The sequence below is a fragment of the Miniopterus schreibersii genome, assembly GCF_964146895.1.
Source record: "Miniopterus schreibersii genome assembly, chromosome: 4".
Lineage (NCBI taxonomy): Eukaryota > Metazoa > Chordata > Mammalia > Chiroptera > Miniopteridae > Miniopterus > Miniopterus schreibersii.
The window spans coordinates 5,529,825-5,555,548 of NC_138105.1; the positions used below are offsets into that span (position 1 = coordinate 5,529,825).

A 25,724-nucleotide genomic window follows, 5' to 3' on the forward strand; every position below is an offset into this window, starting at 1 on the left:
AAGTTTTCCTTTGCCTTGTAACACAAGGTGCGTTAATGGGATAGAACTAATTGTATCAATATATATAACTACTATTTGTGATGTACCATGAACTCTTTTCTCTAAAGTTTAGATATTAATTTAAAAGGTGAAGGATATAAGACACTCCCTAATCGCTTGTCTTGGTTTTGCTGAGGACTGATGTGATTTCAGTAAGCAAACTCTTCATTTTGTCCTTAGTGTTTTGTTCTTTTATTTTTCTTGCAAAATGACAGTGCATGTTCTCAAAAATAGGAAGGTTCTGATGTAAATAGTAACTTAGAGTTCTTGCGGTACTTACAAAAATCATGGGGTCCTTTCAGTATTTGAGCTGCTGGGCAGTGACATCAGTGGTTCCCTCTTTTTATCTCGTAGAAGTAAATAGGACAATTTAAATACATACACATGAGGCAGTGCTGTTGATTTACATCTGTCTTAACAATTTACGTTGTGGCGCTCATGGGAAATAGTTTAAAGGTAATCTATATTCACACTGCCTGTGTTATGCTTTTTGAAGTTTGTATACATCAGATGTATATTTTTGGTTTGGCATAAGCTACTATTGTAAATTTTTTGGCATTTTGTTCATAAAGAATTTTTTGAAGGAATGGCAACTTGTCAAGGATTGTCAATAAACACATTTTTACATTTAAAAACCAATTTTTTATTTTTGTTTTACTCCACAAACATGCAATAATTCTGACTTCTGATATAATTACTTTATTACATCTGCTATGAAGACAAAAAGGAGTGATTTAGGAAAGCAAGTTGGAACTAAACTTGAAAGTGTTTGTGTCTTAGCTGTTAAGGATATTAACTTTATATGTTCATTAAAAACACTGGAAATAACTGCTTTATTTAGCAAATATCAGAGAATCTACTGTGTCTAATAGGGTGACGGGACATAGCAATGAAAAGACATACCAAGTTTCTGCTCTTTTGTTTACCTTCTGGTGAGAGAGATAGACAATAACAAGTAAACATAAATAGAAAATCACAGATTACAACCAGGAAATATACCGGCTGACAGGACAGAGGGTAGTGAGCCACCAAGTGACTGGTTTTGATAGGACAGGTGAGATGACATTTGAACTGAGACATTATTGAGCAGGAACCAGCAGGTAACAAGGCCTGGTGAAGTGTGTAATAAGCAAAAGGAATAGCAGGTACACGGTGAAGTAGGAGTGAGTTTGGTATGTTCTGAGCAAAAAAAGACCACTGGGACTGAAGCATTGGGGGGAGGTATGATAATATTGTAGTTAGGGGCCAGATCACGTAAGGCCTGTAGGCCATAGTGAAGGGTGAGTTTTACTTGATGTAGGATAGGAAGCCGGTATACAGTGAGCATATTTGCATTTTGGAGAAATTGCTTTAGCTGCTGTGCAGGGGTGGTTGTAAGAGGGCACTCCCCATGGGACATGGTGGGGCTGGGGTGGTAATGGGTGTTGGTATGCAGAGCAGATTAATTTTAGAAGTGGAGCCAACAGGATTTTCTAATGGGTTAGATATGGGGAGAAGGTAAGAGGTGGAATCAGAGATGGCTTAGCCACAGTACCTTGTATCAAACAGCCCCGCCCCACTAGCAGCCACTGTTGCATATGACCTGAGGATAGTTGATTGGTAGAAGGTAGGCCTCTGACCCAGGCTCACCCTTGTGTGGAGCTGGGATTGGGAGATCAGGTTCTCTTTGGGTAGCTGATCAATCCTGGTGGCCCTGTGTAAGCATGCGGAGTGAGGAGCGAGTGGGGGATGGTACCAGCCAGCACGGGGCAGAGCCAGGGGTGTTTGAATACATGGCTATGGTCTTGGCCACACTGGCCCTTTCCTCAGAAAGAGTTTCAAGGAAAATGGTTAGAGAATTAAACTTAGATTTTATTATGTGCATGGATGCTTTTAATATTTTGAATTCATGGAATTTAAAAATTTATAGTACATAATCAGTTTTAAATTTGGTAAGAAAACTGAAAAATAATTCTGCAATTAACACAGTGGTTCATTAAAATGTTTAAAATACTGTTTTTGGACACTGAATATAGACAAGAACTTTATTCTTGGGAATAAACACTATAATTCCATAGATAGAAAAATCAAGGTATTATTGCTCCAATAGGCTCCCATATTAAAACCACAGTGATGCTCAGACACTACTACAAAACACACATGCTCTTTTCCAGGGCTCTGGTACTAAAGGAACCAGTAACAACTTGCCCACAGCCTTCACCTTGAAAACAAATGGCTGCTGTGAAATAATATGACCAAAAGATGGTTGTTACAAAACAGGACCGAAATAAGTGTAAAAATAAAATACTATAACCTTATTTGACAATACTCCAAGAATATGTTGTGTATATTAACCCTCATCAGATGTACAACTTAAAATTATTCTCAACACATCCAGGAATGCAACAGGTGACCAAGTCGATGCCTAACACAATTTACAGACTTCAGAATGATAGCACTAGGTCCCAACTTCGACAGCATTAACAGACGACAGTAACATCCTACACTACAAACAACCGGTGCACTGCCTGCGGAATGTCTGCAGAGCTCCCTTCTTCGCGGTTCTCTTGCCCTCTGTGCTAACTATTCATTTTCATCCATTTCTGTGGGAGAAGTGGTTTGGGTGGAATAGGGTGGAATAGTACTGGAGTACTCAGGGAGGGGCCTGTGTGCCGGCCAGTTTTCCTGCACCAGTGGTCTTGGAGACATAATAAATAGAGCCTCAAAAAACTCCAGTGACTCTCCATCTTCCTTCTCTACCAGAAACTGATACTCGCCAAACCTGACCATGCACTTGTAGGGCAGGTCCATTTTATTTAGGTAGCCCAGATCCCTGTTGTCCACCATCAGATTGGTCTTCTTACTCATATTTTTAATTTCAAAAGAGAGAACTGAGCTATTGAACTTTTTAAACAGCTGTAGAGAAAACTGAACTCTGGAAACCTGTTTGTCCTGAAAAGTATAATGACAGATGTTGGAATTTCGGCCAAATTTCACCACTTCACTGGAGGGGTGTTTCTCTCGGTTACAAAACCTTATTGATTGGAATATTCCACTTTTTATCTGGCCAGGATGGTAAACAGTGACCTGGAGACAAGTCACTGTCTCTTCTGTGTCAGCGTCTTCGAAACTGGACATGACAGCAGCGAACCCCCACCTGCAACAGTAAGAGCAGCATGTTAGTGCACTCCCTACTTCAGGCAACGAGATCCTGATCTAGTATTTTGATGAAAATCTCCTGATGGGTGACTTATTTAGATTTTAAATTAAGAAAACAACACATAGAATACTTTCAATTATATGTGAAATCATATACCAAGCCCTATGAACTGGTGTGTTACCTTTTCCTATTTCTTTATTTTTCATCTCTAGTTTGAATGATAAGACCATGCCTATAATCCGACAACAAAAGAAACACTTGTTGATCATAAAGTGGTTTGTGGGGAGCACAATGAAACCTTAGTTCCCTTCTCATTTAAATAGAGCAACTTGGGCCCAGACAAAATACGACAGCTGTAGTTTAAAAAGAAAATCAGGAATAAAGATCCCCTTTGGTGAATGCCCTCAGATGATGTGCATATAAAAGCTATAGTTTATTAACTTATAATTAGATGTATGTGAATTGTGAAACCTGATTAAAGAAAGAAGTCATAAATAATTGCAACCTTTACCTTTATCGTTTATATTTCTAGTAGGTAAATGGTTAAAAATAATTACTTAAAACATTCTTTTACTCTTTCAATTTTAAAATTTAGACATTTCATAACTTTTAAAAAAATCTCCATGACATAGTTCTAAACATAGTCTGTACTATCTGTTTTTGTCAGTGGCTCCTAATGACTGGACAAACGGTCTAACCCCAAGCAGCACCATGAGACTGCTGCTAACCACAACCACCTCACAGCCACTGCGAAGCCCTCCTCCCACCTCACTGCACCACCTCTCACAGAGGAAAGTGTCTAACAGGTTAAGAGAGTGAGTTACTAAAATCCCTGAGAGGTTACTTTGACACAGAAAAGCCATTTTAAAACTATTTTAAAAGAATTGCATGCACATGATTACAAAATTCAAACAGTAAAAAAGGTTTTTTAAAGTATCTTCCTTCCACCCTGTCTTTTTTTTACTCTCCTAGAGTCAGCAGCTGTAAAAGTTGCATTTACCCTTACAAGAATTCTTTGCACAAGCATAGTAGACCTTGCATTTTTCATAATAGTAATGGATGATTTCCCCATATTTACACGTATAAATACTGTACCTCATGCTTTACCAGCAGCATGGAGCCCTCTAATTCAGCGAACTGGGAAACCATACCCACGGCAGTGCTTGCTGCCTGCACTCTCTAAATACTGGGTCAGTAGTCTTAAGTGAGGTTGACATGTAACCTGAACGTTTTCTGTTTGCATCTATATTACATGTCAATATCAGAGCTGGTTTTTAAAAAAAACGCTTTCATCATCTGTGGTTCCTGGTAGTTACTTTTACATACAATTTTTCTTGTTTCAGGGTTATGCTGCTAAAAATCAAACTGTCAACAACAAATGACATAGCTAAGCACATTTCTTTTTTATTCATTTGGAAATATATTTTAATTCTAAATTTACTTAACTGATTCTCTTTGCACAGTATTACATCATGTTGCATTACTCGGAGATACATGCTCCGCTATATATAGAAAACGTGAAAGGAACCCTCAAGATCATCGGCCAATTTGTGGTAAAAATTACTGTGAAATCAAAGACAGCAAGAATCCACCCACAATGGTAAAATTGGTTAATCCATCCTAGCCTGATTGGAAGACGCCCTAATTGTTATAACCGGCAGGGAAGGGAGCCCTGGAGGGATGTGTATGAGAACCGGCAGGCGGCCAGCGGGAAACGCGCTGGGAGGGGTGGGCTGCACCTGGGGCGGGGAACAGGCTCGCAGCACAGGGGGAGATCAGCAGGGACCTGGTTTGTACTCGCTGGCAATGGGGCAGGTTGTCCGGGAGCCCAGCGTTGGGTAAGTCATGGTCTCTGACCTCAAGGAACGCAAAGTAATCTATTAATACGTAGAACTGCACGGTCCCTCTACAAAGTGCCTGAGTCTGCCATTTCAGAGCGGTCAGTAGAAAATCGGAAAAGACAAACAAAAACCCCTAAATGTTAAAATAGGTGGATCTTCTCTTGTTTTTTTAATCCTCACCTCAGGATTTTTTCCATTGCTTTTCAGAGAGAGGGCCGGGGGAGAGACGCCAGGATTGGCTGCCTCCCCGCATGTGCCGGGAGGGGCTGGGGATCAGCCGGCAACCCGCAGGTGCCCTTGGCCAGAAACTGGCTAGGGCCGGCCTGGCTCAGCGGCAGAGCACGGCCCTGGCATCCAGGCCATCGGGCTCATTCCCGGTCAGGGCACAGGCCCGGGTTGCGGGCTCGATCAATGACTCTCATCATTGACGTTTCTGTCTCCCTCTCCCTCTCCTTTCCTCTCTCTGAAATCAATAAAGACATATTAAAATACACACACACAACCTGCAGATGCGCAACCGCGGCTTTCTCACATCTGACCTACTACGGAAGAAACCCGGGCGGCGAGCTGTGCAGTGGGGCAGCCGCCCGCCCCGCACCCTGTGCCTTGGAACTTCGGGCCACCGGCACTTGACATCTCGAACTTCCACAAATATTTTCTTTACAAAATCACAAACCATCTGATTTTATGGAATTAAATCAAGTTGGAGATTAGCTAAGTACCGTTCACGTCGTAAACTGACACCTGTCATGAAGAAGAAGGCACTGACGCCGCCGAGAGCGCCAGGAACGCCCCCGGGGCGGGCTCTGCTCCCGCCGGGACCGCGGGCGGCGCGCGAGGCTCAGCGGGGGGCGGGCGCGCGGGGCCCTGGCCGGGGCGGGAGCCCAGGGCGGCTCGGGCGGCGGCGCCCGGCCTCGCGGAGGGGGCTGGCCTTCAACGGCCACGAACAAACATGTTTTTGGTAAACAGCCAGGAGCCCGCGCTTTTTACCAGGAAGCGGGGCGCCCTGGGGGTCATGGGTGCCAACAGGTTTCCGCGCTTTCGGCGTTTGCTTTTTAAAGCGACGTCGACGGGATCAGTGGAGTTTGTTGCGCGTGGTGTTCGGACACTTTCACTTCCCTCCCCGGGTCCCTCAGAGGCTCCCCGGGGAGCACGCCGCACTGGGTCGGGGAGACACTCGGGGGCACAGCTCCCAGGGTCGCCACCCTCCGGTGCGGGTCGGGGGCAGCGGGGCCTCGCCGCTGGCGGGCTCGGTACTCACGACAGCAGCCTGCCCGAGGCCGCGCGGGCCCGACGGCGGCACCGGGACGCCGCGCTCCGTTGGCGGCGCGTCCTCCTCCTCCGCGCCCGGCCCTGGCCCCGCGGGGTCCGGCCTCCCGAGGATCGACGAGGTCGCCTCTTTCAACCGAGAGCAGGGAAGGTCCCCGAAAACAGTAGGTCCCTCTGTTCCTAAGGCGCAGCCCGAGCCGGCGGGCCTTCTCCGCGGGCGCCTCGCCAAGCAGCGCGCAGCGCGCGGTCGGCCGGAACCCTCCTCCCGGGAACCTCCTCCCGGCACCCTCCTCCCGGAACCCTCCTCCCAGAACCCTCCTCCCGGCACCCTCCTCCCGGCACCCTCCTCCCGGAACCCTCCTCCCCGCACCCTCCTCCCGGAACCCTCCTCCTGGCACCCTCCTCCCGGGAACCTCCTCCCGGAACCCTCCTCCCCGCACCCTCCTCCCGGGACCCCTGCGGCAATGCCCCTGCCCCGCCCCCGCCGCGCCTGCCCCGCCCTCCTGTCCCAGACCCGCCGCCGGGGGCACCGGCCCCCACCCCCCGACCGGCCTCCCGCGCCGCTCTCGCCGCCCCACCTTCTGAGCCCCGGGCCGCGACGCGCAGTGACCGGGGGACCGCAGCTTCCCAGACAAGCGGGCGCTCGCGGAGGCTGTGCCCTGAGCGCCGGACTTTGAAGGGAGCGGGATCGCCGGCTGCCCCGCGGCGCCCGCGGAGGTGTGGGCGGGGCGCCCAGCCGGCCGTCTCTCAGGCGCGCGGTGCGCCCCCTGGGTGGCGGGCAGGACGCCAGGTCCCCTTGCAGAGGAGTCGGCGAGCTGCCCCGCGCCCCCCGCGCCCGCCCGTCCTCGGAGGGCCCCCGGGGCACGCCCAGCGCCCGCGCTGCCCGGGGAGGTCGGGGGGAGGGGCGGCGGGAGCTCTCCGCGCGGCAGGGAGCAGGTGACTCGCGTCCGCCTGGGAGAAGCTCTGGGAGAGCGGGGAGGACCCGGGGACGGGGGTCCAGAGGGGCAGGAGCGTCGGCACCTTCGGGGGGATGGCCCGAGGGACCCGCCCGCCGGCTCCGGGCCCCGCGCCCCCCGCGCCCCCCGCGCGCCCCGCCCGACCTGCGCGTGCGCCTGAGCGGCGGCCGCGCGCGGAGGGTCCGCAGAGCCGGGCGAGCCCAGCGCGGAGGCGCGGCCCCGGCGCTGCGGGGCTGGCTCCTCGGTCGTCCGCGTGTATTTCTCTGCTCCGAGGAGGACACAGCCGTGGCCTCTTCTCTCAGCGGCAGAACAGGAACGCGGGAGGAGAGAAGACGTGACATTTGACCCGATCTATAAACTCATACAATAAAATAATGTTATTAGAATTGGAACTTTGATCTCTAACCTCCAAAGTGAAATATGTGACAATGCTTTATAAGCTGCAAAGGACTGTTTAAGTAAGCGTTATTAATAATAATAATAGAAAATGCAACAGTTGCTAAAATTTAAGATGCTGGCTTTTTGTTTCCCTTAAAATGACTTACTTGATTTACTAAGTGACCCGAAATGAGACTAAGCCTTCAAATCCAGATCAGAATCTAATCTCAGGAGTGGTTTCTGCCTCTGGCAACTGGTTAAAAACAACGGGCCTTAGAACTGAAAACGCCTGTGAAGCTGAGCGACGGCGCGCACTTGACACTGTTCCTGAGCCTGGAGGTGGCGGCGGCGCCCGCAGCTGCTCGGCCCGACTCCCAGCTTTTTAAGTTCAGTCCTCACCCGAGGATGTGTTTTACCGATTTTAGAGAAGGGGAGAGAGAGACGGCGACACCGATTGGCCGCCTCCCCCGCTCCCCGCTGAGCCGCAAACCCAGGCGCGGTCCTGGCCGGGCGCGCAGGGCAGCCTTTCCGTGCCCGGGGCGACGGGCAGCCTTTCCGTGCCCCGGGCGACGGGCAGCCTTTCCGTGCCCCGGGCGACGGGCAGCCTTTCCGTGCCCCGGGCGACGGGCAGCCTTTCCGTGCCCGGGGCGACGCCCCCGCCGAGCCCCAGCAGGGCCCGGGCTCGCCTTCAAACCCCAAGGCGCAGGCATCTGCGGCTGTGGCTCCCCAACTTCCTGAAACTTGACAAAAGGCCCAGAAAACTTCTAAAAGCTTGGAAGGGTCAGAGCCAGAAAAAATGTGCCCATTTCTTTCTGTAATTTCAATTTATTGAGTTTTCTGAACATACTCGGGATATTTTTGAAAGAAGTGATTTTAAAACCTAAAATATCAAAAACAGGCAAAGTAATTTGAAATGTGTGCTTTATTACGGTTTCTATTTGTGTAAAACCACTAAAAATATTTTAAAATAAGGTTGTTTGGTAGTTCAGAGTGATGATAGCATTTACAGAAAAATATAAACAGCAGTCTTTGAAAACGTAAACGTTTGCTGTTAAGGCGAAACGGCAGCCCTTGAGTTACACAGGGGAAAGCTGGTGGACGCACAGGCCCGGGGCTGTACCAGCACACAGCTGCCCAGAGGACAGCCTGCGGAAGTCAAACTGGAGGCCTCCTTATTTGCAAGTTTCATTTTTGAGAAGGTACGAAGCAATTTTTTTTCTTTGTTAGTTTCAATGCGGTTGTCATTTTAACAAACCCATTCTTTGACCCAGATGTGGTAAAAACCCTTGCACTCAGAGCTGCTCCGGGCTGCCAACGTCTTTTAAATTAGAATGTGGTTAAACGCCACTCCTGTGGCCTTAACCAAGGCTTTGGGAGATTTGAAGCTTGGTTAACTTCATTTGATACAGCCAAATGCTGTGAGGGTTGCTGGGAATACACGAAATTAGCTAAATGCTTTCTCAAAGGTTTAAGTATTCCTAGGCTACCAATTTAGGAAGAGATTAAAAGGAACCCCTCAGAGAAATGGCACCCCAAAATTCGGGCGAGAACAGTTATCAAAGCAAAACAGAAGAAACTCCAGGCACTGTGTTGTCCACACACACACAAAAGAGGGCTTACCTGTTTGAATGATCACTAATGAATCATTTCATTTGAAAATAAAGTGCCCCACTGCTGTATCACTCCCACCTACTTGGCTTTTAGGACGCATGGCTTCACGGGGCTGTGACCCGCAGACCTCCACAGGCCCCACACTCAGCCCCGTGCTTGGGTCTGCTGCAGCTATCTTGAAATTCTTAATAATTTTTGGACCCAGCTGGGTGTGGCTCATCGGTTAAGCATCGACCTAGGATCCAGGCAATCAGGCTTCGATTCCCGGTCAGGGCACATGCCCGGGTTGCAGGCTGCAGCCGATCAATGACTCTCTCATCATTGATGTTTCTCTCTCTCTCTCCCTCTCCTTTCCTCTCTCTGAAATCAATAAAGATATATTTAAAATAAATAATAACTTTTGAATAGCAGACCCCACAGACTATGTAGTCGGTCCTGTTTTTAAAGCATATTCTCTTGGTTTTTCTGCTCCTGTCCTAAGCATTGTTTCTGTATCTACTCTGTGGGCCCCTCTTTTTCTGCCTGAATCCTGGGATTCCCACATTTGCTCCTTGTGGTCTTCCTTTCACACTCTCCCTTGTAATCTCTAAGTACAGGTATACTGATTTGACTGACTCTATGTCTCCCACCAAGAGGTGGGAGATGTGACCGTATCTCCTAAACCGCTCTTTCCCTTCCACTTATTCCTGCTGTGACTCGTTAGTTAAGCCTGGTCATCACCTCGCTCTGGGCTGTTACAGTGTTTCCATCTCATTGTCCTAAGTCCCCTCTTTCCTTCTAATCCATCCACCACCCTGATCTCTCCCGATACAAACTTTGTTGCGTAACCCAACCTTTCTACCACAATGATGTTCTTTCTAAAATAGTTATATGATTTTATTACCATATTCCTTAAAATTTTCTATTTCCCCAGTGTTTTCAAGACATAAGTCCCAAATCCTAAATCCTTAGAGCGAAACTCAAGGCTGATATTATGAGCCTATTTTCCAGCTAATTTCTAGCCATATCTCCACGACCTACCGGTTACTGTGGCTGCCTTAAAAGTATTGCTTTCCTGGTCAGTCTGAATCAGTGTAGCACTTGGCACAAAATAAATGCTCTAAACAGGAATGAATGACATCAGTGTGTGTCAGTGATTTATATTCGAAATTATAAAGCCTAGAAAGTAAACATCAATATGATGGAACAACCATGTTTTCTAAGCGGTCACAATGCACTTCTTTTATGAGTGCATGTCTCAATGATTTATTCCACCTGAAGGAATTTTTAGCTTTGAAATATGTCTAAAGCTCAACATTGTGATTACAAATGAGACATTCTTTCTTTGTGTTTACATGTCTCTGGGGATTCTGCCAGGCGTCCCTGTTGGAGCGGCCCCTCCGTTGTCCAGACGGGAAGGAAGACAACCGTCCCCGCGCTGCATTTCCTGGGAGGGACGATGGCAGTGCCCGCACCCTTTCCTCTCCACTCCCAAGAGTCCTGGTAGGCCTGGAATGTTCAGTCCCGCTCCAGAACACTCCGTTTCTAACAGTTTTCCTCACCAACCCTCAAACAGAATTTTACAAAAACAGTAACTCATACATTTTAAACTTAATATTCATCTTTTATCATAATTTTACATAGTTGCAAAAGATATAAGTCAGATGTTTAATAACTTTTAAGCTATTTAATTTATCCAAAGAAAATTATATATGGTAGTGATTTGATGCCCATTGTCATGCAACATATGTACAAACATGTACAAATACATGTACACGTAAAAACTTAACAACTGCATCTCCTCAGACTTCTCTTTTCATTCCACTTCCTCCATAGAATTTTCTCCTAATATTAAGTAGTTTATATGCTTGTAAGTTTTCTTTACCATATTTCTTTATAGTAAAAACATGTGGACATTGAAGTTAAACATTTTTATTTCCTCTGGCCTTAGACTCTAAGTATTAAAATTTTAAAATACTGACTTATACATTAGAAGTATTATAAATTCATAATTGATTGGAAAGACAAAAGTAAATTATATATTTCTACGAATAACTATTACACAGAATGAAATTTTATGGAAAATGTGTTTCTCAATGAGATGTAGGTGTGTTTTTTTAATATATCTTTATTGATTTCAGAGAGAGGAAAGGAGAGGGAGAGAGAGAGACAGAAACATCAATGATGAGAGAGTCCTTGACCGAGCCCGCAGCCCGGGCATATGCCCTGACCGGGAATCGAACCCTGATCGCCTGGATCCTAGGTCGACGCTCAACCGCTGAGCCACGCCTGGCCTGGCAGGTGTTTTTTTTTTTAATTACTTCATGGATAAATGTTAGTGGTAGCTGGAATAGAACAGCTTCCACAGAAATGCATACAGAGAAAGTCTTCACATAAATTGACGGAGACAGAGTTTTGTTACAGCAATGTCACTTGGTTACTTGAACATTTAAGGCCATATAGTAAGAATGTCAAAGTGGTGCCTGGCCAGTGTGGCTCAGCAGTTGAGCATCAACCTAAGAAACAGGAGACCTCGGTTCAATTCCCAGTCAGGGCACATGCCTGGGTTGTGGGCTCAATCCCTGGTAAGGGGCATGCAGGAGGCGGCCAATGTTCCTCCCTCATCTCTCTCTGAAATCAATAAAAACAAAGGATTATAAAGTGAACTATTATAAAAGCTTTTGTGGTATGAATACTGAGTCCTATATTTAGTACTTTAGTTTTAACTGACTACCTGCGTGTTTCCTTCTTTTATTTGGAAGCAGAATTGGAAACCATCTGATTTGCCATAGGGTCTGTTACCCAGTTATTGGAGTCATTTGGGGGAAATGTACCAAAAAGGCTTCCCCAAGACATCAGGTTACTACAATGAAATCCCTACTTCACCAGAGAGGCTCCTTCTTTAACCCAGCAGGTTCAGAAAGAACCGAGAAAATTAAAATATTGTTCACATCAAAAACTTTTCCATCAGAGCCAAGATCATTGAGGGGGGAATGTGGTGGGCAGTCAGACAGACATGAGCAGAGCAAGGACAATTGGCCAGGTCAGAAGGTCACCAGAGCGAAAAGCTTGGGGTTCCTAGCAAGGGGCAAAGCTGGGAAAGCAAGGACCTCGCCCCCAGGGAGACCTTTCCTCCCCTAGCATGTAGCTGCCCATGTGGATTAGACCCTCCCCTGACCTTTCACATCCCTGGTCATGTGGTTTAGACCCTCCCCTGACCTTTCACATCCCTGGTCATGTGGTTCAGACCCTCCCCTGACCTTTCACATCCCTGGTCATGTGGTTTGCACCCTCCCCTCACCCTTCCTTCCCCGACATGTTGCTAGTCATGCGGGTGAGACCCCCTAAGAGGGGAAACAAGCAAGGGGGCGGAGAGTAGCCCTTAAGCGTTAAGCCCCCAGGACGAGGAGGTTCTGGCCCACATCACACACGTCCAGGCCTCAGCTGTGTTCAGCTCCAGGCCAGAAAAGCGGCAAAAGCAGACAAGCGACCACGGCTGCCTGAGGACCAGCTGCACTGACTCATGACCCCCTGCCCTGGTGCTGACCAATCAGTGGAGACCAGGGCCCTGAATGGACACCCCGGAAAGCTGAGGAATAGTCTATTGGGCTTCTCCCCTGAGACCTCCAGATAAGTACTCTCAAGAAGAGGACCCAGGTTGTCTCTCCAGGTAGCACGCCTGGGCCTTTCCCCACCCCGTCCCCCAAGGCAGCTTCCCTGCCTCTTTCTCCTAAGTTGGCAGGGCCCTTCTGCCTCTGTAACTTGTTTCCCAAGCCCATTTCTTCTACAGCTCACTTTTTTTTTTTTCTTCTCTAACCTCTGTGACTTTCTAAATAAGCTTTCTCTTACAGTTTGGAAAAAAACTTTTTCCAATAAAATGTGTTAAACATATAAAAATATTTTCATGTACTTCTGGGGTTTTTTTGTCAAAATTTGGATCTGCAAATTTAGACAGTTCAACTGAAGGTCCACGCCCACCATGTAACAGTCGGTCCTCACTGTCTAATCAGCTCGGTGAGGTTTCCTACAAGAAAAATCCTAACTTCATGTTTCAGTTCAAACAAACCTGGTCACACATGTCCTTCCATCTAGTTCTAAGGTAGACTGGGCACTGACTGGAGCCTTAACAGGAGTTTGTCTTTTTTTTAAATATGTTTTTATTGATTTCTTTTTAAGAGAGAGAAGAAGGGAGAGGGATAGAGAGAGAGAAACATTACGGATCGGCTGCCTCCTGCACAACCCCCCTGGTCCTGGGTTGACGCTCAACCACGGAGCTGTGCCAGCCGGGCACAGGAGTGTGTCTTCAGATAATTAGTCAGGACACAGTTTCTCACTGACATTCTCTTTCCTTGGCTCTCAGGGGACTGATTCTCCATTCTGACTAAGTCCAAATAATGAGTTTTCTTGCACTTTCTTTAAAAGAAGGAATTTTCTGTAGTAATACAACTCCCAGAACACCCTCCACCAAGTGATCCCTAAAGGGGTGTGGCTTTTGGTGCAAAACTGCAGAAAGTTACACAATCAAGTGAGACAGCGACAGCCTGTTTTCTTTCAAATTCCTGCTTCCTGAAACTGACGCTATTTATGAGAAACAGAACATTTCAGAGAGGCTGTGCTGAATTAACTCTTTTCAGAGTGTTTCTCATCTTCTCCAAAACAAAAGTGAGTATCAGCCTTTAAATGTCAAAACTTGGTTGATGTGGGTACAAAAAACTGGCATAATAAGTGTGATATACACACTGCTGATTTCAGGGGGCTCACTCCAGACTTTGAAAATTCTAGTTATGTGCTTAGTTTAATGTGAATTAAAATTATAATTAGTATATAAAATCTGTGACTTCATGGATATTACTGCTCTGAAAGGTGTTACATAAAAAGAGAGTGAGCCGATTTACTGCTGCTGTGAAGGAAGTGATTAAATATCTTTTACTACAGCTACTCTGCAGATACGGCAAAAACCGCGACGCGCGTGTGTGACTGGCTCAAGTTTTGGGAATACTGCATTAATGTGTTTGTGAGGTAGGCGTTCTCTGAACCCCTGTGGTAGTTTTCAGCTTCACTGGTCCTTCCTTGATTACAGAGATTAATTGATAATACGATCTGTTGAAATTCTTAATTATAGATATACAAAATATTTGATAAAGAATGTTTTATCAGACGTTCATTAGGCCTGTCCTGCTTCACATTTCCTCATGAGCTGTCAGAATTGGAGGATGCAGAAATAACCATTTTTGAAATAACAGCCACAGAGCAGGGGAATTATCGCAGAGTAAACACCACGGCTCCTTTCTGCCTGTGTCACCGCCGGTCTCTCTGAATGGAGGGGAGGAGGGTGCGTAATATGCATCACTTTTTTTTCCTTTAAGAAGTGAATCTTTTAAATCACTACATTTTCAATAACGTTCTACTGTAGTGAGTAATTAACGATTATTATGTTAACCTAGAAAAAGGGCATAAACACTATATAATCCCTAAGAAGACACTAGGTACAGATAAACAAACAAACAGATGTTTGCATGTTCACGCACACATTCTTATCTCAGAAATCTGATTCATTAACCCATAAAATCAGTAGGATGTAGGCTAATTGGTGAGTTCTTGCAGTGATAAATGCCTAATGTGAGTCCAAGTTAGATCTGATTTTCAAAATTATTTACACAGAAGTCAAAACTATTTTAATAATTTGTGAATAAATTTCTACACCTTAGAGTTTTTGCTTAAGGCTTAGACTGAAACTCATGGAATAAACATAAATGTCTAGTTCTGAATCACTCTGACTTATACGAGCATGTCAGATCCAAGAAGACAGGCATTATTGTCTATTTCAATGGCTTTTGGTTGGTTGTTGTTTGTTCTGGTTTTGGTTTTTTGTTGATTTCAGAGAGAGGAAGGGAGAGGGAGAGAGAAACATCAATGATGAGAGTCATTGACCGGCTGCCTCCTGCACGCCCCGTGCTGGGGATGGAGCCCGCAGCCCGGGCCTGTGCCCTGCCGGGGAATCGGACTGCGATCTCCTGGTTCGTGGGTCAACGCTGAACCACTGAACCACGCCAACCAATCAGTGTTTCACAGAAGTTTTCCATTTCCTGTGGTCATTAGTAGGTCTTGTAATTTATTTAGATCTTTTTTTGTTCTGAAAACAAAACGTTTTCTTTAATAAGTAAACATACAGGAGTGTTCTGTTTTGCTTGTGTTGCTAACAGCCACCAGAAGAGGGCAGCAGAGAGGCAATGGAAAGAACAGATTTACAAGGCCCTTAAATTGCACAAAGGGCGTGGCCAGTGTTGCTCAGTGGTTGAGCATCGTCCCAGGCACCAGGGGGTTTGATGCCCTGCTTGTGGGCTCGAATCCCTGAAGCCAATCAGTGTTTCTATCTCTCTCTCCCTTCCCCTCTCTGAAATCAATAAAAATGTATTTTTTTAAAAAATTGCAGAAAGGCAATTAAGGCCATGATGTGAATGACAACATTTGTTGGGGCTGATATCCTAATTAACTCACTCATTTCCTGAGCCAGAGACTATGACATAAACACTGTCACAGAATTTTCAGAAGATCTGATGATGCCTTATAATGCAATAAGGTAATAAATTTGTGGGAATTTCTGTTAAGATTAGTGAAGACTGACACCAAGAAATTTCTGAAAAGCTTACATCAGTTTGAAGGTTAGCTATTAGAAAGTGAATGAAAGTGAGCCTGTCCTTGCCACTTGAAGAACAGAGACAGAGTTTAATAGTCACAGAGACAGTAAGAGGCACCTTACCTTCCTTGAAATGTGCAGGTATTATTGAAATAAAAGGAAGTATTTCTAACGTACCAAATATACAGTAAGAAATGTGTAGGATTAAACAAGTAAGAGAGGTTTCCCAGATTCAGCCGATATCTCCTTTTGTAAACATTTAACAACTACGAATATTTCTGTTGTTAGGAATTATGTGCTAGGAATTATTCCAGATATGGAACACTCCAGGTTCATAGATGGGAACAGAGCAGACACGGTCCCTGCCCCACTGGAGTCTATATTATAATGCAAAAGACACTATTTATTTATTTATTTATTTATTTAACTTTTTAAATTTATCTTTATTGTTGAGAGTATTACAGGTGTACCATTTTCCTCCCCAGTTGATCCCCTCCACTTCCCTTCCACCCCCTTCCCAGGCCTTCACCCTGTTAACTGTGTCCATGGGTTATACATACAACTTCTTTGGTTAACCTCTTCCCACCCTCCACTCCCCTTTCCTCTTTCCTCTGAAATATGATCGTCTGTTGCCTGCATCAATGTCTCTGGATCTATTTAGTTTGTCAGATTCTTTTGCTCATTAGCTTCTTCTTAAAGAAGACCCTTCAACATTTCCTGTAGTGCCGGTCTGGTTGTGATGAACTCCTTTAGCTTTTCCTTGTCTGAGAAGCTCTTTATCTGACCTTCAGTTCTAAATGATAGCTTTGCTGGGTAGAGCAATCTTGGTTGTAGTTCCATGTTTTTCATCACTTTGAATATTTCTTGCCACTCCCTTGTGGCCTGCAAGGTTTCTGTTGAGAAATCAGCTGACAGTCGTATGGGTGCTCCCTTGTAGGTAACTAATTGCTTTTCTCTTGCTGCTTTTAAGATTCTCTCTTTGTCTTTAACCTTTGGCATTTTAATGATGATGTGTCTTGCTGTGGGCCTCTTTGGGTTCCTCTTGTTTGGGACCCTCTGTGCTTCCTGGACTTGTAAGTTGATTTCTTTCCCCAGGTAGGGGAAGTTTTCTGTAATTATTTTTTCAAATAGGTTTTCAATTCCTTGGTCTCTTTCTTCCCTTTCTGGCACCCCAATAATACAAATGTTGGGCCTCTTGAAGTTGTCCCAGAGGCTCCTTATACTATTTTCATATTTCTAGATTCTTTTTTTTCTTTTTGCTCTTCTGGTTGGGTGTTTTTTGTTTGCTCATATTCCAAATTGCTGATTTGATTCTCAGCGTCCTCTACTCTGCTGTTGATTCCCTGTAAATTATTCTTCATTTCAGTTCGTGTAGCCTTCATTTCAAATTGGTACTTTATTATGTCATCGATTTTCTCAGTTATTTCCCTAATAGTCTGCTTAAACATCCTTATAACCAAAATTCTGATCTCTCTATCTGTTAGCTTGCTTGGATCTACTTCATTTAGTTCCTCTTCTAGAGATTTCTTCTGTTCTTTTCTTTGTGACATCTTTCTTTGCCTCCACATTTTGGCTGCTTTCAGGTGTTTGTTTCTGTGTATTAGGTAGAGCTGCTATGTCTCCTGGAATTGGTACAGTGGCTTTGTGTAGTAGGTGTCCTGTAGGGCCCAGTGGCTCAGCCTCCTCAGTCACCTGAGCTGGGCCTTCTAGGTGCTCCCCTGTGTGGGCCGTGTGCACTGTCCTGTTGTAGTTGAGCCTTGGTTGCTGTTGGCATCACTGGGAGGAACTGACCCCCCGGCCAATCAGCTGTGAGGACCAGCTGCAGCTACAGCCAGAGAGCTGCTGTGCTGGAGACACTCCTATGGAGCAGGATTTACTTCAGTGGGGCTTTGATGTTCACCAAGTGCGCCCCTTGAGTGTGTCACTCGTGGATGTGGTAGGGTTGTAATATAGTGTGGTCAAGTCTAACCACTAGGTGCACTGTCTCTGGGGCCTCCCGGGAGGTGCAAAGTCAGCCTGTGCCAGTGCCTTGCCCAGGGCCACCCAGCATGAGCTACGCAGCAAACCGTAGTTGGCTGCTACTTGTGCTGGGCTTGGAGGTGCCCAGGAGAGGCCCAGCTATGAGCCATTGCAGCTGCCGCTAGTGCCAGGCCTGGGGTCACTTATCAAGATGTATGGGGCACGCTGCTGCTTGTTTGAGAGATTTTAGGAAAGTCCTGAGCATGAGGCTCGAGAGGCCACTTGCATAGAAAAGCCCCTGGAAATGGCCTGGGTGAGTCTGCAGGTGGGGAGGGGCGGGGCCTCCGGGAATCACTGGGCGGGGCCAAAGGTGCGAGTCAGGTGCTGGCGATTCAAATATGGCGCCTGCCTGCCGGCTGTGCGGGGAGGACTCGCCACAGGAGCCGTGGCCTCCGCCAGCCCTTCTGCCTGGGAGGAAGCCGCCCTCCGCCTCTCACCTGGATCTTAGTTCCTCCCCGAGTGTCCCGGGTCCCTTCAGGCTGCTGCCCGGCGCTGGGCTCAGAGGGAGCGTCCGAGTGAGTCCCTGCCGGGCCTTTAAGAGGAGCTGCTGGGGCTCCCGCAGCCTCCTCGACCCTCAGGGACAGTCCCCGCTGGTTTCACAGCCCGGAGTTGTGGGGACATCTCTCCCCGGGCCTGGAGCCCTGGGCTGGGGGCCTGCTGGGGGGCTGGGATCCTCCCTTCTCGGGGAAAACTCCGCAGCGGAGATTCCCCTCCGGGTTTAACCCACAGCACCGGGTGTGGGCCGCGGCCGCGTCTCCCTGATCCAGCCCGGATCCGCCCGTGTCTGCGCCCCTCCTACGGGTCTCGGTGCTGCTTCAGCTCCCTGGTTGTGGGGCTTCTGTTCAGCTAATTTCAGGAGGCTCTGAGTGATGGTGGTTCTGTATTTTAGTTGTAATTTTGATGTGGTTGCGGGAGGTGGCAGGTGCAGGTGTTACCTACGCACCATCATCTTGTTTTCCTCTCCAAAAGACACATTTTAAAACCTCACAATTAATTCATTAATTACAATTAGAGGGAATGGAAAGTGGTCTACCACTACTTTCCCAAGTAAATTAGTTTGGGTTCAACCCCCAAATTGGGTATTAAGTGAAAGTGAAAATAGGAACAACTTGTCTTAAATCCTTAACAGCCATTTATATTCATCATTTACTTTAACAACAAATAAAGTGGATAAGGTAAAATGTACAGATTTCTGAATATAACATGGCAAAGAGTATTTGAATAGTTGCTATGCAGCAATATGACACGTTGCCAGTCTGAAGTGTTGGACACTGCCTCCCTGCCCACCTCAGCTGGGTCAGGCTCGTGTGGGTGATCAGGCGAGCCCCAGCTGCCACGGAGCAGTGTCCTCAGTGGACCCCAGATGCCACCTGAAAGCACAGTGTAGACGGGAGCCCCACTTCCTCTTTCACTCACCTTCATTGGCATCTCCCAACCCCACCTGTCTAGGCAGTGAGCTGACTGCTGGCCCCGCGACCTCCTCTGACTCTAGTCCCTGGCTAAAAGGTTGCCTGAGTTTTCACAGCGCCTTAGACTGTTTGTTTCTTCACCCCCACTGTATGTGCTTCCCAGGCTGGGAAGAACTGAGAAGTCCCCCAGCTGACTCTGATGGGTTCCATCGCCCTTCTGTCTTTGACAGTCTTTGCAGTAGAGAAGATCACCATTTCCTCACCAGTCATAGCCTCCTGACCAATGTCCCCTTTCACACATTCGCTCCCTCTTCCCTGATTGCTGAGCTTGTCCCATGCAGACCATCCCCTCCACCAGAGTCATTGTTGCTGTGCCTGGTTGGACCAGGGTGGACAGCTGATGCTGGAGGAACAAACCATGTGTTGTGCTTACACTCTGTGTTTGAACTGAGGAGGCTGAGGCTGGGATCAGGAGGGCACATCGAGCCATGGTCAGTGGGTGAGAGGATGTTCCACAGAGAGGAGTAAGCAGACAGGTCTGTCCTGTTCACCTCAGTACTCCCGCCTAGTCTGGTGCTACCACATAGCAGGCACTGAGTTGTTGGAGTAAGTAAACCAGACTGGACCAAAAGAAGGGGGGAGGGGAAAATTCCCAGGCTTTGATCCCTCGTGTGGACTCTGTACATGTCCTGTCCTTACCTCCATGAGATGTCCCTATGTCCCTCCAATAACTCCCCTTGTATGCTAAAGCTAGTTTGGGTGTGTTCTGTTTCTTAATAAATTAAACCTGAAAATCTCTTAATTCAGGGTCCCCATCATCAGTCTTTAAAGCCTTTTTGTCCCCAAGTTCCTCATGCAAACCAGAAATCTTGGTGAGCTGCCCAGAAGTCACTGAATTCCAGAAGTGGACACGCCTCCATTTTGCCTAAGTGCTCACTTTCTGAGGACAGGAAAAGAGTAGAAACTTAAATTCAACCAACAATAAACAAATTACCTCCAAAAATAATGCTTGATGGTCTTCTTAAAAGGCAACCTCTGGAGTAAAACATTGAAAACTCCAACTTGAGGATCCATTTGGAGAAAGGGTCAGGCCTTGGGCATTGTTGGTTGAGCATGGCTTTATTTAAGGCCCATGGGAGGGTCCACCATGACCAGGAGACACTGGCCAACCTCAGCTCTAGGATGAAGAGGAGCAGTGACGGCTTCACCAGGGACTGTGGAACGCGGCTCACTAAGGGGATGCAGGAGGCTGCTTTGAGGCTCTGGGGCTGCTCCCGCTGTCGTGTGGCAAGTGGAGAAGGGATGTTCCTTCTTGCTTCCTAAAGTTGCAGGGGGGACACGTATGAACCTCAAAGGTGGGGGCAGGGGCATTCTCTAAAAAGGAGATAGGCAATCATCTTAGGTTTGCAAATTAGAAAAATAAAATACTTGGAGGCAGTATGGTGGGTTTGTCAAGAGCACAGGTTTGAAGTGAGACAGATTTCCAAAACCAACGCTCCAACTTACTGACCGGCTCTACGTCCTTGGCTAAGCTGCCAAACGTCTTACATCTTTGGATTTCTCATGTACAAAATGAGGGTAACAGACCTCATTAACTTGCTGTGAGTATTAAGTTAGGTGATGCCTGTCAGCTCCTAGGCCAGTGACACCAAGCTCAGTGCTCAGCACTCCCAGGCACGATTAGGATCGCTCAGCCTGTGCACCACAAGCATTAATGGAAAGCACTTTACATTACGCTTGTTTGTTTGTCTGGTTGTTTTTACATTAAACAGAGGGAGATTGAAAAAATGTGGCACTAAAACATACTTGCTAGGTCTTCATCACTGTTACCTTCTTACCGTAAACCCCTGTGTGGTAGAGAGAGAGACCAGTGAGTATCTAACAAGGCAGTAGTTGTGCAGTAAATAGCCATGGATTGTGATATTGATCAATAGTTATGGGCATAAACTCCCAAGTAGGAGGCAGGCCTGAGTTCTCACAGGCCGTCTTCTGCAGGGGCACATGCGACGGAAACCGTATGGCCTGTAGATGGCGACCTTGGACGGGACTAAGCGGGGAGGACCCAGAAAGAAAGCCCCCTTTTGTTGAGCTTGACACGTTATTAAAGGCTGTACAGACATCCAGCCACAAGGGTTCTTGGCTGACACACCTGTTCCTTCTTCCAAAGGGACCGTCATTCTGTCTGTCCAAGTGGGTGCACCTCAACCACGCACACTGTGCAGAGATTAGGCTGCGTCAGCTGCTGGTGGGATGTCTGGGCTGAGTTCATGCCGTGAGTCCTGACACAGTGGGGAGTGTCTCGTACGGAACATAAAGAGATTTCTGGTAAGTCTTTGGAGGGGTACAGAAATGTTACCCCTCAAAATATCTGTATGTAACACTAATTAGTTATCCGAACCCACTGTACATATCTAAACCACCCACATCTTTCGAACTACATAAATAATTACGTCCCCCTGTGCTCATTCATTGCCACTGCTGGTATTTGCTGGGTACATCCCAGACAACTCTCGGGACCAATTTCCACCCTTTATTGGCGGCAGTTCTCTGGCTGACAGATTTCTGAACTCCATGCTGGGCATTCGGAACTCCTCAGGGAGCTCTGTCCTACTTTATATAATCTAGTACACTACTGGAGAAACAGGTGTTTTTTTTCCTTAAAAGTCTACTTTGGATACTCATTTTACCATCCCAGATCACAACCACATACAACATGGGGACTCTTGGGAAAATAAGTGTGGTGTTGCAGAGCTGTGTCTGCTCATGCCATAGCCTGGGCCAGCATGTGGTTCTTTCTGTTGTGAAGACCAGCAACTCCCCCAACACAACAGACCAATGATCCTGAGGGACTACTCACTTAGTTGTAAAGCAGGGTCCCTGTCCCCAAAGCATCTCTCAGCTGTGGGTCAGGTGAAGGGACATCTGGGGACTTCTGTGGTGCTTATGTCCTGTCGTTTAGCACAAGGTTGTAATTACTATCTACACAGCAGCCTCCGCGCAACTGTGTGCTTCTGGTGTTCAAACTCCACTGTATTCTCGTTTATCCTTAAACAGATCGTGTCTGGCACATACTAGATACTTAGAAAAATAGTGAATGAACTAAACAACAAGTATATGTGCTTGGGAAGAAGAGCAGGCAGAAAGGTGGAAAGGTCAGCCTAGGGGGAAAGAGGCAGATAAGCCAAGCACGCATGAGGCCATGCATCTGTAGCTCACAAACACTCCTGAAGGGTAGAAAATGACAGAGGGCTTGGTGTGGACAGCACTCTCAGGGGGATGGCATCAGGTGATGTGTTCGTCCCTATCCCGGTGACAACACATCTCTCTGGGATTATGGCTGCATCGGGTGCTCTGCCTGCCGGCCATGCCCGTCACATCTTCAGTGCAGAACCAAGTTCCCAGCTTTCAGCACAGGCAACTCTAGTTTTCAGGTGGCTTTTGAAAACTTCTGAGAGGTTGCAGTTAATTTAAGATAAAGTAAATAGAGATGTTATCAAAAATTCAAGATTTTAAGATCCTAGCTAAGAGTGGACTTGGATTTCAAGGGACCCGCCAGTGAAAGGTGGGCCCCAAGGGTGTGAGTGAGGGGAAATCCGCCCAGGTCAAGGAACCACTCACTGCCCCAAAGTGTTGCCCACGAGTTGACAATGGGGCATCCGACATGACCTTACAGGCCTGTGGGTCAAGGTGAGCTCAGTGAAAACCAGTTGAGTGAGCAGGTCACATGGCTGAGCAGGTTTGTTTCATTTACTTGCAGATGTACTTCAGTGATATTAAAAGGCATCAAGTAACATGCACTATTAAAACGTACATAAAGCAGGGTAGGAAAATTGCAATGAAAAACACTGCTCAGAAATCATTCAGAAGAAAGGAGGATTGCAGTGTCTGGGGGCCAGGTCACTGCGCGGAGCTGGGGAGAAGCCCCGAGTTTCCTGGCAACCTGACCTCGGGGAACATGCAGGTCCCCTCAGCAGCCAGAGCAGGTCCCAGCTCTCTGGGCATGTGCACCTATACCTGCAACTTCACCCCAGAAGAAGTTATTGCTTGGACACTTAAATGAGAGAAAGAATAGATCTCATAACAGTTTTGTACAAGCTACCTACAGGGTGGAGCGCAGTAGGTTTACAGTTGTTCATATGGAAAACAATACGATAATTAGTAAATAATACAAGAATCAACCCCATACTCACAACTGTAAACCTACTTTCGCCCTGCCCTACATGTTACTCATGGACTGAACTGTACAGGTCACCACCACCCGCACCCTAGTGAAGCAGAGGGTAGCCGGGACTGCAGAAGCCGAAGTGGGCTACTGTATGCACCTGTGCAGGACAGACGGGCAAGAAGAGGCCAGTGACCCCTCTGGGAACTGGTTGTGAGGCTAGATGCCTCCTTCCTCACTGCGCTCTCAGTAAGATGGGCGGTGGGAGGTCCGTTCCTGCTCCCTGCAATTCCTGGACGCCTGGGATCTGTCCTTGGCTGAAACAGCACTATATTGGTTATTAATTTGGAGCATATACCATTTTCTCTAGACGAGTAACCCACCTCATAGGACACCCCTGCTGGCTCTGTAACCGTCTTCACCATAAATGGCCAGCTGATCTGGGGTTGTGGTGCAACCGATGAATCCTGGGGAGTGACCTAAGGCATCCTTAGAGCAATGTCGGTGAATTTAGCCTTCAGTAAGACCACAGAAGATATTGCTAGTAAAAGCATCAAATAGTGACAAATTTGGAAGGGCAACTTGGGTCTTGTAGTCAGGTCATTTCCCAGGGCCAGACATTCAGTCTCTTCATGGACCCATCAGCAAAAAACCAGATGTTTCTTAAGGAAAACAGTCATTTGTCAGAGGTCTGTGCGCTTTGCTCAGTTCTGGGGCTGTCCTAGGCCCCTCCTTCCCGGAGCCCCGAGATCTGCCACACCCTGTGCACACCAGACTTCCTGGGTCAAAGGAGCTAAGCCGCAGCGCCGTATTGTTTGAACAATTTTGACACACTGTTAAAACTGAAGAAAGGTCTAAGCCCTAATCAAGACAGAGGATAAGTGAAAAAATTATCTATTATTTGTAAGGCGTGCTCTCCAAAGTCACCAACACCTTTAATAAGCAATAAAAATGCCAACAGGATGTGTTAAGAGCTGGGAAATGTTTAACATGTTTTAGAAGTAGATATGTAAGGTGGGTTTGTTCATAATAGTCTCGCATCCTAAAATCTTAACCGTGATGGTATTTACCTCACTTTCCCCATTCTCAAAGGGTTTTCTCTTCCTCCATCACTTAGATTTTCCTGAAAGCCAACTCATTGGCCTTTTCAAATAACCACCACTTTGATTTATCTACTATTTTATAAATCACTGTTTTTCAGCATGTACTCATTCATTCCTCCTGCTTCTCTAAGGCTCCGTTTGTTTCTTGTTTCTACTTCTTAGGGTGAAAGCACAGTTCACACCTCTCCGTTTTTATTGAATAGATTAGCAGGTCGTCTTTGTGCAGCTGTGGTCTAGGGACAGGCATGCACTGGGAAACAAATTGTGAGGGCCGTTGACGTTTCCAAGCAGGCAGATTATAAAGGTTAACTTCTTGTTAATAATTTAGAGCTTTTTTATGCATCATGATCAGACAATTTTTTTCCTACTATATTATTAATTTTTATAAATGTTCAGCAGCAACCTATTTATTTTGGATAAGAGTTGAAGGGCTTGCACTTTAAAATTAATAAGCCACGTTATGACATTTTTTATCCTTAAGTATTTTCGTGGTGTGTTTTTTCAAGGAAGACAGATTTTGAGTACAAATATCAAACACAATCGTAAATATACCCAACTCTCTACACCTTTCCCTACCTTGTTTAAGTGAGAAGTGTGGGGAGACGCTGTGAGAGAAAAAAGGAAATTCGCACAGAAGAGGTGCTCTAATAACTTTTAAAGGGCGCGGACCTGGGGGAAGGTCGCCACCCAGGACCTGTATCTGCCAGTGTCTGGATGGCTGCACTTAGGTGTTGCCAAGATGAAAGGGCACAGCATGAAAACCCACAGCAGAGGTTCCTTTTAGTGTAGGAAAGTGCCAAAGTGGCCTGCAGCAAGAGAAATAATTGGTCACCTGCCTCACAGCTCAGTCACCTGCCACACAGAAGGTGTGCAACAAATCCAAGCCTATTCAACTGCAAAACCCAAGTTATTTTCGTTGCATCATGAAGCTTTTCTGGCAGATGTGTGTGAAGAAAACTGCCGCGTCCAATAAGGACACGATTGTGAGATGCATTGTGACTTGCACATACCCTCAAAAATATCTGAAACCATTTATTTGAGACACATAGATGTGTCTAGAACTATTACTACAAGATGGTCTGCACAAGATTGTCCGAATGAAGGGCACCGTGGAACTGACAGCAAAATCTGGCTCGAGTTTCCTGTGAGTAGAGGCTCATGTAGAACCTAATGAGAAAGGTA

At 46.7% G+C, this 25,724-nt stretch overlaps 2 protein-coding genes across 4 annotated transcripts in view; one reads left to right on the forward strand and one right to left on the reverse strand.

The window, feature by feature from the left end:
* Positions 1–229: 229 nt before the first annotated feature.
* On the reverse strand, positions 230–6,420 carry TIFA (TRAF interacting protein with forkhead associated domain). Its single transcript, XM_081136900.1, has 2 exons — positions 6,281–6,420; positions 230–3,175 (listed from the first exon to the last, which is right to left on the reverse strand). Exon 2 carries the CDS (start codon positions 3,154–3,156, stop codon positions 2,602–2,604), a length of 555 nt encoding a protein of 184 aa, XP_080993026.1. The 5' UTR covers positions 3,157–3,175; positions 6,281–6,420; the 3' UTR covers positions 230–2,601.
* A 7,297-nt stretch (positions 6,421–13,717) lies between these two features.
* ALPK1 (alpha kinase 1) overlaps positions 13,718–25,724 on the forward strand; it is a 62,958-nt gene continuing 50,951 nt past the window's right edge. The window contains exons 1-2 of one of the 3 annotated variants that reach the window (XM_081135398.1): positions 13,718–13,874; positions 21,445–21,602. The gene's annotated coding sequence lies outside the window, so the exon portion shown is untranslated. The remainder of the gene's footprint in view (positions 13,875–21,444; positions 21,603–25,724) is intronic. The other 2 variants (XM_081135399.1, XM_081135400.1) reach the window with 2 other exon arrangements.